This window comes from Haliotis cracherodii, unplaced genomic scaffold, assembly GCF_022045235.1.
Source record: "Haliotis cracherodii isolate W230 unplaced genomic scaffold, xgHalCrac1.p SCAF_17, whole genome shotgun sequence".
NCBI classification, from domain to species: domain Eukaryota; kingdom Metazoa; phylum Mollusca; class Gastropoda; order Lepetellida; family Haliotidae; genus Haliotis; species Haliotis cracherodii.
In genome coordinates, this window is record NW_027266272.1 from 5725904 (window position 1) to 5738981 (window position 13078).

At 42.5% G+C, this 13078-nt stretch overlaps 1 protein-coding gene across 1 annotated transcript; it reads left to right on the forward strand.

Moving 5' to 3' along the window:
• The first annotated feature begins 38 nt into the window (after positions 1–38).
• On the forward strand, positions 39–12037 carry LOC139464277 (translational activator of cytochrome c oxidase 1-like). The gene is made up of 6 exons (XM_071245799.1): positions 39–160; positions 458–541; positions 5089–5185; positions 9476–9631; positions 10529–10703; positions 11501–12037. The coding sequence occupies exons 3-6, from the start codon at positions 5145–5147 to the stop codon at positions 11645–11647; spliced, it is 519 nt and encodes a 172-aa protein (XP_071101900.1). The 5' UTR covers positions 39–160; positions 458–541; positions 5089–5144; the 3' UTR covers positions 11648–12037.
• Positions 12038–13078: the final 1041 nt, after the last annotated feature.

Genomic DNA, 13078 nt, shown 5'->3' on the forward strand with positions numbered 1-13078 from the left:
GCTGGTTCCCGGCTCTCTATGCGCGTCGTCAACTTGCGCCAAGTTATATTAAAGACGAGGCCCAGCTTATACACTGAAAACGATCGGTCATTTCGTCAAAATTGGCCAAATATTGAGATTGCAGCTGAGGTAATGCTGGCAGCTGAAGTGACACATTAAGGTAAGGAATATGTGAATATTACAATGATCACGTATTAAAGTAATTTACCACATGTAAGCCTGTCACATGTGACACATTAACTTTCATAGCCAACATGTAAGTAAATGTATCAGGATATAATTATATTTTTATATAACAAGTAGCCTGTCTATCATATGTTAGTATTTGCTTATGTATATAATGAAGAAATATGTTTACTTTAACTGGATAATTTGTATGCTAATGTGACTCACTGTCTTATTTCATATACTCCCTTTACTCTGTGAGATGATTAATAGCCTCAACATATTTTTCCAGATGTGAAGAATCAAGAACAGCTTTAATGACAGGGAAGTTTTGCATCAGAGATCATCGTGATGTGGAAGATAAGACATTTTAAGGGTATGAACATTTTCACTTGAACTAGCTGAACAATAACCATGATGACAACTTTATCATGGGGGAATTTTGGGTGGTGGGGTAGCCTAGTGGTTGAAGCGTTCACTCTTCGTGCTGAAGACCCATGCAGGTTTGATTCCTGCCACATAGCTGCGATATTGCTGAGTGTGGCGTTAAACATCAAACAAAGCTAACAGCCGCATACATACTCACATGGGGATTCCAGGTTGAAGTTAGTCCCCATCAACATGATCAACCTATGCTAGTTGTAAGAGATAACTTAATGGATCGGCTGATCAGGCTCGCTGACTTGGTTGATCCATGTCATTGTATCCCAATTGTGTGGATGGATGCTCATGATGTCAATCACTGGATAGTCTGGTCCAGACTTGATTATTTACAGACCACCGTCATTTAGCTGGAATATGGCTGAGTGCAGAGTTAAACAACAAACACCAACATGATTCTACAACCTGCTCTTGTGGATACCATTTTGAGGATCCTACACATAACTTCTTTTCGGGTCTTAACTATTGCAATATGTTCTACTACATGTGTTTTAAACATATATTTTTTTCATTGGCTTATCTAAATGATGCTCAAATACAAAATAATTAATAATATAATACTAATTCTATACTATTGCAAACTATCAGTTGAGCAATAATGTAATCATCTGATTATAATTAGGTAATGAAGGAGAAGTCCATATTGATTAAATCTATTCTGAGATAAATGCATGTATTGATTGATTTATTTCATTGTTTTCCTGTACATAATTTTCAACAATTCCATATAAAGCTTTCTTATATCCATGCTGTATAATAATAATACCTATTATTTCTAATAATAGCATAATTTGGACACACAAATAAGTAATGAATGGTATTTTTATAACAGGTGCCACACATGCGGGATAGGTCATTTCACATGAATCATTTTTATGTGAATTTAAATCACTAATATCCATGCTGTATAATAATAATACCTATTATTTCTAATAATAGCATAATTTGTCACACACATATAAGTAATGAATGGTATTTTTATAACAGGTGCCACACATGCGGGATAGGTCATTTCACATGAATCATTTTTATGTGAATTTAAATCACTACAAGCTGATCTGAGTCCTGAAAGGATATGCCTTCGATTCTGTGAAAATGGAAATGCTTAAACATCTCCCAATATTAACCATGCTATTACAGAATCTGTTCACTTGTTTGTGTATGTAAAATATTTTTGAACCATTACATCCATCTAATGATTGTTTGTATGTGTGATGTGCCAGTAGAGGTATATATGTACAAGCATGTGCATACGCGTATAAAAAATATGTATGTTTGGCTAGGTACCAGTATAGGAATTAGTTGTTTTGTGCGACTTGTATATTAGCATCATCATAGTTTCAACAGACAGTTTATGTATATCAAATGTTAAATGTCTTTGAAGGGAGAATTGCATATCAAAACTGACATTATTTTATTACTTATGAGTAGAACTTTTTAAGTATCTGGCAAGATACATTTCCTTGGTCCACAGAAACATGTTACTAGTAAACTGTAAACTGACTTGTCAGTGTGGTTGGAAACTAACTAAGCTGTCACTACTCAATTAAGTAATTAACAGATAATTGCAAGTGATAATACCCACCTGACACTAATTGCCCTGTTAATCCCTAATCCACCATGAGTTGACATTGAGTTCATCTTGCTAATGAGCTGTTGTGAGCGTAACAAGATGATAAACATCAAAGGTGGGGCAGGCTTTGATCAAGTGTTCTGTAGAAGAGATTATGTCATTTGTTTAATGTTTATTTAGGATTAGCTACATCCCTTGATCCTACCAAGACCATACTTGAGATTATCAGACAGTTTTTCTGGATACAACCTGATGTCTCAACTGTATTGGATTCTGCCTTGTAGCAAACTATGTGTGTGACAAGGACTTTGACCACTCTGTGCAGATGCATAACAATGCACTTGGGGTATGATTCAATTGGGGTATGATTCAATTATGTCACACAAGTCAAAGATGGGTTCCACTGTATTTAGAAACAGACGATAGATGCAATACTGTGTAACTTTATAACAATCAAACGAGTATTCAAATAGGAATACACATATTTTTACAATGACCCTTGAAAAGTTCCAAAACCAAATAGAACTACTTAAATAATGATTAAACTTGACCAATATATTTGGCAGTTTTTCCCGTTATTGTTAATCTTAATTAAAGATAGGATAAATGATAAAAATATGATAATGATTTTACTCATGACTAATCATGGGTAGATACAGCTTTTTTTACAGCTACAGTATTTATTGTCTTTGGTGGTAATTTATACAGAAATAAAGATTTATTTTCGAAATAAAAAGGGGGGTGCGCACCACAGCACCCCCCCTCTGTATCCGCCCATGCTATTGCCAGCAAGGTCCCCAAAATGTAATATACATAGTTTTTAGTCGATTGTTCAGGTGGTTCTTTTCAGTTGATTTTTTTGCATCAGTGTCTATTTTGGCCTACCAATTAATGGTAGATATTAATTATCAATAATAAGTGAGAAAATTATTTTCAATGTGGCTCCCATTGCAACTGAAGCAAGGAACGATTCAAATTAAGCCTGATTCAGCTGCTACATTTATATGTTCTTCCTTCTCTAATCAGTAATTCAATCAGTTGTATAGTGACTTGATATTTGGTGAAAATATCTGTTGTATGAAATCCTAATGTTACTTACTTTTGTATTTGAGATGATATTTGTATTTGGTAGCCTAGTGGGTAATGCGTTCTCCGAAGCACTGGGTTCTGTTCCCCACATGGGTACTGTGTGAAAAGCCCATTTCTGGTGTCCCCGCAGATATATTGCTGGAATATTGCTAAAAGCTGTGTGAAACTATACTAACTTGCACACTCATTATATAATATTTTGAGATCACTTACATGACTTGTGTGATCCAGCAACTGTGCGATCTGAGATATATCAGGATAGCTTGCTCATGATATGATAGGTATCACAATACTTGCATGTGCTCTTATCTTACTCTGGTCTAGTGGAAGAGCGTCATACCAAAAGATGTTAAAAGATGGTACTTGTTGTTACCCTGTCTGGCGCTCGGCATTATGGGGCTAAAACAAGGACAGGTCGGCTCGGAGTCAGTATACTGTGTCTGAGTGGGGTATTCATGTTAGACTGTGGCATGGTATCTCAGTGAGCTAGCACTATAAATCGGCATCAGTCCGGACTAGTACAAGCAGCCACACACAGACACATGTGCATGCACACATAACTGCAATACTCTTGGACGCGATGTTTAACCCAATTTCACCTCACATCTTATCTGTGGTTCGTAAGCGATCTTTTTGATAGACAGGATGGTAAATACCTAGCACACTGATGATTTACAGTTGGCAGTGTCGAGTATGACATGGATGAAAATACAAACTTTCACGACTATATGGTGTTTGTGCAACAGTTATTAAAGGAAACATTGAAGGTTAAAATCAATTTTAACTTAGCATGCGACTGTGACAGGTACTTGTATCGAGAAGTAAAAAATCGTGATCCACCAATGCATCTGTGTATTATCCACCATAATGATATACCATGCCGCAGTTTAACATGGAAACCCCATTCAGGCACCGTATACTGATTCCGAGCCGACCATTTCTTGCTTTATCCCCTATTTGCTCCATGCCAGGCAGGGTAACAACAAGTACCATATTTTAATGTCTTTTGGTGACGTGCTTGTACCCTGACAGCTGACCTTGTTTACACTTGTTTACACACAAAGTGTCTGATGGCAAAATATTGCTGATGTAAACCAAATAGTTTATGTGTTCTCTCCATAATGCATATTACTTTTAATTGCATTTTAAAATACAAGGATTTGTGAGAAACATAAGTTTTGAAGTCGTTTCGTTACATCGTTGCAGGATTCCATATTATTTTTTTATTTCTTTGTTTGAATTGGAGTGACAAAATATTTTTTATTTGATTTTTGTTGTTTTTTGTTTTTATTTTCTCAGTGTTTTGGGTTGGCAAAAATGTCAATAAACTTTGTCTCTTGAGGATAAGCAGATAAAAAGCTGACAAGCTGTGATGTTTCTGAAAATAAGTGCATTGTTAGAATGTGACGCATTCATTCGCTCTAGTAAAGTGGGAATCAGGGAAGACACACTGAGCTGGAACCATTTCAAACTGTACTTGTCAGGCTTATGAGTGAGTGGGTGAGTTGGGTTTAACGCCGCTTTTAACAGTATTACAGTTATATCTTGGCATGGTCAGGATTATGATAAGTTTTAGCAATTCTTTCTAAGGACAAACTTAACCCTGAAAATGTTGATGATGCTTCAAGGTTTGTCAGCATCATAGCCATGCTTGTAGCTTGTAGTGGTAAACTGGAATACTGTTCAAATCCTTTTGAAAGCTCGCTCTTTGACTCTCTCACTTCCTGTTTTGTTTCATTTTGACAGTGTGATTTTTAAGATTTTAGAAATAGCTTAAAAAAGCTAAATACCCTTAATAAAGACATCCTTAATTTTTCCAGCTACTGGTGTGTCGAACCCCAAACAAAATGCTCACAAGCTGATGCCAAGATGAAGAATGTTCCTTCTGCTACCATTGATGCTGCATTGGCAGCAGCTGTAAGTAGTTGTGTGTAGGTGGGGTTGTATTGTGTGTGTGGGATGGGACCTGGTTAGGGTGTTACTGTGGGTGTTACTGTGAGTATGGGAGTGTTGCTGTGTGTGTAGGTGGGGTACTACTGTGTGTGGGATGGGATGGTTAGGGTGTTACTGTGAGTGTGGGAGTGTTGCTGTGTGTGTAGGTGGGGTACTACTGTGTGTGGGATGGGATGGTTAGGGTGTTACTGTGAGTGTGGGAGTGTTACTGTGTGTGTAGGTGGGGTTGTACTGTGTGTGGGATGGGACCTGGTTAGAGTGTTACTGTGAGTGTGGGAGTGTTACTGTGTGTGTAGGTGGGGTTGTACTGTGTGTGGGATGGGACCTGGTTAGAGTGTTACGGTGAGTGTGGGAGTGTTGCTGTGTGTGTAGGTGGGGTACTACTGTGTGTGGGATGGGATGGTTAGGGTGTTACTTTGAGTGTGGGAGTGTTACTGTGTGTGTAGGTGGGGTTGTACTGTGTGTGGGATGGGACCTGGTTAGAGTGTTTCTGTGTGTGGGAGTGTTACTGTGTGTGTAGGTGGGGTTGTACTGTGTGTGGGATGGGACCTGGTTAGAGTGTTACTGTGAGTGTGGGAGTGTTACTGTGTGTGTAGGTGGGGTTGTACTTTGTGTGGGATGGGACCTGGTTAGAGTGTTACTGTGAGTGTGGGAGTGTTACTGTGTGTGTAGGTGGGGTTGTACTGTGTGTGGGATGGGACCTGGTTAGAGTGTTACGGTGAGTGTGGGAGTGTTACTGTGTGTGTAGGTAGGGTTGTACTGTGTGTGGGATGGTTTGTGTGTGGTTAGGGTGTTACTGTGAGTGTGGGAGTGTTGCTGTGAGTGTAGGTGGGGTTGTACTGTGTGTGGGATGGTTTGTGTGTGGTTAGGGAGTTACGGTGAGTGTGGGAGTGTTGCTGTGAGTGTAGGTGGGGTTGTACTGTGTGTGGGATGGTTTGTGTGTGGTTAGGGAGTTACTGTGAGTGTGGGAGTGTTGCTGTGAGTGTAGGTGGGGTTGTACTGTGTGTGGGATGGTTTGTGTGTGGTTAGGGAGTTACGGTGAGTGTGGGAGTGTTGCTGTGAGTGTAGGTGGGGTTGTACTGTGTGTGGGATGGTTTGTGTGTGGTTAGGGTGTTACTGTGAGTGTGGGAGTGTTGCTGTGAGTGTAGGTGGGGTTGTACTGTGTGTGGGATGGTTTGTGTGTGGTTAGGGAGTTACGGTGAGTGTGGGAGTGTTGCTGTGAGTGTAGGTGGGGTTGTACTGTGTGTGGGATGGTTTGTGTGTGGTTAGGGAGTTACTGTGAGTGTGGGAGTGTTGCTGTGAGTGTAGGTGGGGTTGTACTGTGTGTGGGATGGTTTGTGTGTGGTTAGGGTGTTACTTTGAGTGTGGGAGTGTTGCTGTGTGTGTAGGTGGGGTTGTACTGTGTGTGGGATGGGACCTGGTTAGAGTGTTACTGTGAGTGTTACTGTGAGTGTGGGATCGTTGCTGTGTGTCTAGGTGGGGTTGTACTGTGTGGGATGGGACCTGGTTAGGGTGTTACTGTGAGTGTTGCTGTGTGTGTAGGTGGGGTTGTACTGTGTGTGGGATGGGACCTGGTTAGAGTGTTACTGTGAGTGTTACTGTGAGTGTGGGATCGTTGCTGTGTGTGTAGGTGGGGTTGTACTGTGTGGGATGGGACCTGGTTAGGGTGTTACTGTGAGTGTTGCTGTGTGTGTAGGTGGGGTTGTACTGTGTGTGGGATGGGACCTGGTTAAAGTGTTACTGTGAGTGTTACTGTGAGTGTGGGATCGTTGCTGTGTGTCTAGGTGGGGTTGTACTGTGTGTGGCATGGGACCTGGTTAGAGTGTTACTGTGAGTGTTACTGTGAGTGTTACTGTGAGTGTTACTGTGAGTGTGGGATCGTTGCTGTGTGTCTAGGTGGGGTTGTACTGTGTGGGATGGGACCTGGTTAGGGTGTTACTGTGAGTGTTGCTGTGTGTGTAGGTGGGGTTGTACTGTGTGTGGGATGGGACCGGGTTAGAGTGTTACTGTGAGTGTTACTGTGAGTGTGGGATCGTTGCTGTGTGTCTAGGTGGGGTTGTACTGTGTGGGATGGGACCTGGTTAGGGTGTTACTGTGAGTGTTGCTGTGTGTGTAGGTGGGGTTGTACTGTGTGTGGGATGGGACCTGGTTAGAGTGTTACTGTGAGTGTTACTGTGAGTGTGGGATCGTTGCTGTGTGTCTAGGTGGGGTTGTACTGTGTGGGATGGGACCTGGTTAGGGTGTTACTGTGAGTGTTGCTGTGTGTGTAGGTGGGGTTGTACTGTGTGTGGCATGGGACCTGGTTAGGGTGTTACTGTGACTGTTACTGTGGGTGTGGGAGTGTTGCTGTGTGTGTAGGTGGGGTTGTACTGTGTGTGTGGGATGGTACCTGGTTAGAGTGTTACAGTGAGTGTGGGAGTGTTACTGTGTGTGTAGGTAGGGTTGTACTGTGTGTGGGATGGTTTGTGTGTGGTTAGGGAGTTACTGTGAGTGTGGGAGCGTTGCTGTGAGTGTAGGTGGGGTTGTACTGTGTGTGTGGCATGGGACCTGGTTAGGGTGTTACTGTGAGTGTTACTGAGAGTGTGGGAGTGTTACTGTGAGTGTTACTGTGAGTGCGGGAGTGTTACTGTGTGTGTAGGTGGGGTTGTACTGTGTGTGGCATGGGACCTGGTTAGGGTGTTACTGTGAGTGTTACTGTGGGTGTGGGAGTGTTGCTGTGTGTGTAGGTGGGGCTGTACTGTGTGTGGCTTGGGACCTGGTTAGGGTGTTACTGTGAGTGTTACTGTGAGTGTTACTGTATGTGTAGTGGGGTTGTACCGTGTGGGGGATGGGTTGTGTGTGGTTAGGGTGTCACTGTGAGTGTTACTGTGAGTGCGGGAGTGTTGCTGTGTGTGTAGGTGGGGTTGTACTGTGTGTGGTATGGGACCTGGTTAGGGTGTTACTGTGAGTGTTGCTGTGTGTGTAGGTGGGGTTCTACTGTGTGTGGTATGGGACCTGGTTAGGGTGTTACTGTGAGTGCGGGAGTGTTGCTGGCTGTGTGTGTAGGTGGGGTTGTACTGTGTGTGGGATGGGACCTGGTTAGGGTGTCACTGTGAGTGTGGGAGTGTTGCTGTGTGTGTAGGTGGGGTTGTACTGTGTGTGGCATGGGACCTGGTTAGGGTGTTACTGTGAGTGTTACTGTGGGTGTGGGAGTGTTGCTGAGTGTGTAGGTGGGGTTGTACTGTGTGTGGCATGGGACCTGGTTAGGGTGTTACTGTGAGTGTTACTGTGGGTGTGGGAGCGTTGCTGTGTGTGTAGGTGGGGCTGTACTGTGTGTGGGATGGGACCTGGTTAGGGTGTTACTGTTACTGTTACTGTGAGTGCGGGAGTGTTGCTGTGTGTGTAGGTAGGGTTGTACTGTGTGTGGGATGGTTTGTGTGTGGTTAGGGAGTTACTGTGAGTGTGGGAGTGTTGCTGTGAGTGTAGGTGGGGTTGTACTGTGTGTGGCATGGGACCTGGTTAGGGTGTTACTGTGAGTGCGGGAGTGTTGCTGTGTGTGTAGGTGGGGTTGTACTGTGTGTGGCATGGGACCTGGTTAGGGTGTTACTGTGAGTGTTACTGTGGGTGTGGGAGTGTTGCTGTGTGTGTAGGTGGGGCTGTACTGTGTGTGGCTTCGGACCTGGTTAGGGTGTTACTGTGAGTGCGGGAGTGTTACTGTGTGTGTAGGTGGGGTTGTACCGTGTGGGGGATGGGTTGTGTGTGGTTAGGGTGTTACTGTGAGTGTTACTGTGAGTGTTACTGTGAGTGCGGGAGTGTTGCTGTGTGTGTAGGTGGGGTTGTACTGTGTGTGGCATGGGACCTGGTTAGGGTGTTACTGTGAGTGTTGCTGTGTGTGTAGGTGGGGTTTTACTGTGTGTGGCATGGGACCTGGTTAGGGTGTTACTGTGAGTGCTGCTGTGTGTGTAGGTGGGGTTGTACTGTGTGTGGCATGGGACCTGGTTAGGGTATTACTGTGAGTGTGTTTGTGTGTGTGTGTGTTACTGTAGGGGCGGAGGGGGGTGTTACAGAGATTTGTTTAGGTTGTATTACATATTTCCTTGTATTTGAATGATTGCTGTAGGATAAGGTTCTACCCTGTGTTCATTTGGATAGCAGACAAATATGCATGATATGTTTTTGTTAATATACAACACCTGAGAGTGGACGTTGATGACGTTTTGGTTCAACAGTGCCTGTGTTGATGATTTCTCAGAGTTATTCTTCTGCTACTTGCAGGCAAAGGCCCGAGACAATTCCTCTGTGGTCTTCTTCGAAGGACGTGGTCCTCTTCGAAGGACGTGGTCCTTGTGGGACGTTCTTCATCATTGAAGCATTTACTGCCAAGCCCACAAAAACAAAGAACCACCTTCAAAATATTATCAAGAGGTTTGGGTATGTATTTCAATGGTAGAAACCAAACATTTATAATCCACTAGTCCTTATAATGATAACGTATAGCAAACCATTAAAAATGGCAAATTTCTACTGGTCCTTATGATACCTTAACTATTGGACAATTTGGTAAGGACTACAGGACTAGTGCCAATTTCTAATGCTGTATTTCACAAAAATATATTTTACAATAGGTATTAATACACATAGGCTCCATCCACTAACATCCTGTCACAGTAGTATATATTCTTAACTATTGAAGCACTGTGCCCTGAATCCCAACATGGAGGCAAGGATTGAGTACCAGACTAAAATCACACAGAACTATGTCAATGTGTATCTCAAGGATGGCTTTGCAGCAGGTTTGTTTGTTTGTTGTTTAACGCCGCACTCAGCAATTTTCTAGCTATGTGACGGTGGTCTGTAAATAATCCAGTCCAGACAATCCAGTGATTGACATCATGAGCATCGATCCACTCAATAGGGATACAAAGACATGCATCAACCAAGTCAGCGAGCCTGACCACCCGATCACATTAGTCATCTCCTATGACAAGCATAGTCGCTTTTTATTCCATTCTACCCCAGATCTTCATGAGATGTTCTTCTTGGTATTTCAGGGCTTCTACCCGTGAAGATTCTGGGTTAGAATAGGTCTTCAGCAACCCATGCTTGCCGTAAAAGGCGACTATGCTTGTCGTAAAAGGCGACTAACGGGATAGGGTGGTCAGGCTCGCTGACTTGGTTGATACATGTCATCGATCTCAATTGCGTGGATCGATGCTCATGATATCAATCACTGGATTGTCTGGTCCAGACTCGATTATTTACAGACCGCCGTCATATAGCTGGAATATTGCTGAGTGTGGCGTTAAACAACAAACCAACCAATTTCAGGGCTTCTATTAGCGAATCAGGCATGGCAAGACATGCTTTTGACAAGAAGGGTATCATCATGGCAACTCTTTCGGAGGAGAATGTTGACATGGACAAGTACGTCGATGTTGCTATTGAAGCTGGGGCCGAAGATGTCACCACAGAGAAGGATGAGATGGATGAAAGTTTTCTTAAAGTAAGCTGAGTTGGCAGTGATGGTCTGTTTCAGTTTCCAAACAAGGATAGGATTATTTTCCAATGACATGAGTTCAGTTTAATAAATTGATGGCCAATACTGTTTAGCCTACAGCAGCATTAAGAATCAGGTAACAGTCACATCTTCATGGCAGTAGTGTCTTTTTTCCTCACAAATTCATTTGTTTAGCAATCCTTAGGTAAATATCATTTGAAAGTTTGTAATTTTATATACTGGTATTTACATGAAGGATATTGAGAAAGAATTCAATGAATGTAGGATTTCCTATTGCTTGTCATAAGAGGTAACCAGTCGTCTAAGGTGCAGCGATACGCTGTGCAGAGTTGCGTCCCTTGGGCATGCCAGAAACCTATGATTGTGGGTTCGAATCCTGTTTCACCCCTATTATGTTTCTAGGTTTTGTCAGCGGCATACCCATGTTCGTGGGTTTCACCGTATTGAGACCTGCATCACTTCGGGCTTTCCCCTGACATTAAGCTGACACGCCCTGATATAACTGGAATACAGTTAAAAGTGGTGTTAAACCCAACTCACTCACTCACTCACTCGTTGTGTCTTTGTCACATGTCATCCCGCCCTGATGACATGAGCTGTTGCTCATAATATCAACCACTGAATTGGCTGACCCAGACTTGATTATTTACAGGCTGTCATGATACAGCTGGAATATTGCCTACCATGGCATAAAACAACAATCAAAACAAATATTTGACTATCAATTTCTTTTAAAACCAATCTTCAAAAGATTACTCTCTGAAGCAACCTCTCTGCTTCAGTTTATATGTGACCCGACGACCTTGATGTCTGTGAAGGGAAAGCTGGAGGGTGAGGTAGACGTCCGTTCTTTCATGGTGGACTACCTGCCACTGACCACCGTCACCCCCCAGCCACAGGAGCAGGAGGTCCTGGAGAAGCTCATTTAAAAGATGGAAGAAAACCCGGATGTCCAACGAGTGTTTTTCAATGTCAGTGGACCTGATTCATGACACTCAACACTAGATTATCTCTGTCTGAGGGAGTTGAAATCGTGAGAGCTCTGTACTGTTTTTGAGAACTGGAACTCATGGATTAGATTTGATGTGATGTACTGTGATCTAAGGCTAAAAAAATAATAGTCTTTGTTCTCAGGCACTGCCCTCATGATCATCAAGTTCATTTCATGTTTCCTTTTTGTTCCCATTTTCATTTTTTTGTGTGCATTGTGTTGAAGTATGATATATTTTTAAAATGGAAATTAAGACTTTAGGATGATGCAGGTGGTGCCTGAGAACCAAAACTATTATCTTTTTAGACTAAATGGATAATAAATAACAATTGAACACTTGTGACATTTGTATGAAATCAACTGACGGGCAAAAAAAGTTTGATTTGCAGCATAAAGTGAATCAAACAAGAAATGTTTATTTGACGATGGTTGTGTATCCAAAGTTTGGGTCTATGGAATGTGCTTGTGTGTGTTCAGTCTGTTTTGAGCTTTCAAGTTGTATGCCACTGTGTGTTGCCATTGAATGTGGGAATACCATCATGTAGCGGAGTGAAATGTGAACAACAAACATCAATACTAGGAACACTATTACAAGTCTATTATTGATAGGTCTTATTCTCAGGATATTTGATCGCCTCCGTGGTCTAGTGGTAGAGCGTCTGCCGGCAGAACGTAAAGTCCGGGGATTGATCCCCAGCGGCGTCATACCAAAAGACGTTAAAAGATGGTACTTGTTGTTACCCTGTCTGGCGCGTGGCATTAAGGGGCTAAAACAACGACTGGCCAGCTCGGAATCAGTATACTGTGTCTGAGTGGGGTATTCATGTTAAACTGCGGCATGGTATCTCAGTGTGCTAGCACTATAAATCGGCATCAGTCCGGACTAGTACAAGAAGCCACACACACACGTTGCTATACAAGTGCAATAATCTTGGACGCGACGTTTAACCCAATTTCACCTCACCTCAGGATATTTGAGGAAATTATGAAGTATGATGGTGTCTTAATTAAAACTTTACTCGGTGAAAGTCTAGCAGCATGTCATGAGAAGGCTTCAGTGTGAATAACAAATAGATACTCACCACCATAAGAAACGCAAACCATACAAACATATAGAGAAGTATGTACGTTGAGAAGAGCTGTTTCCAATGTGTACCACTTAATGACAAAACTATTAATCAGTCAGGTGTTACAACAGTGTCTTTGTTCTTATCACGATATGCTGCATGTGATTTCCAAACTATACCGCAAATCCTGCACGAGACAAATGGTGCGTCTCAAGTCATGGTTCTATGACGTCACATGTGATGCGTTCATGAGCGTCGGTTCACAAAACATAACAGTATGTCCGTTTGTACATCGAACCAAT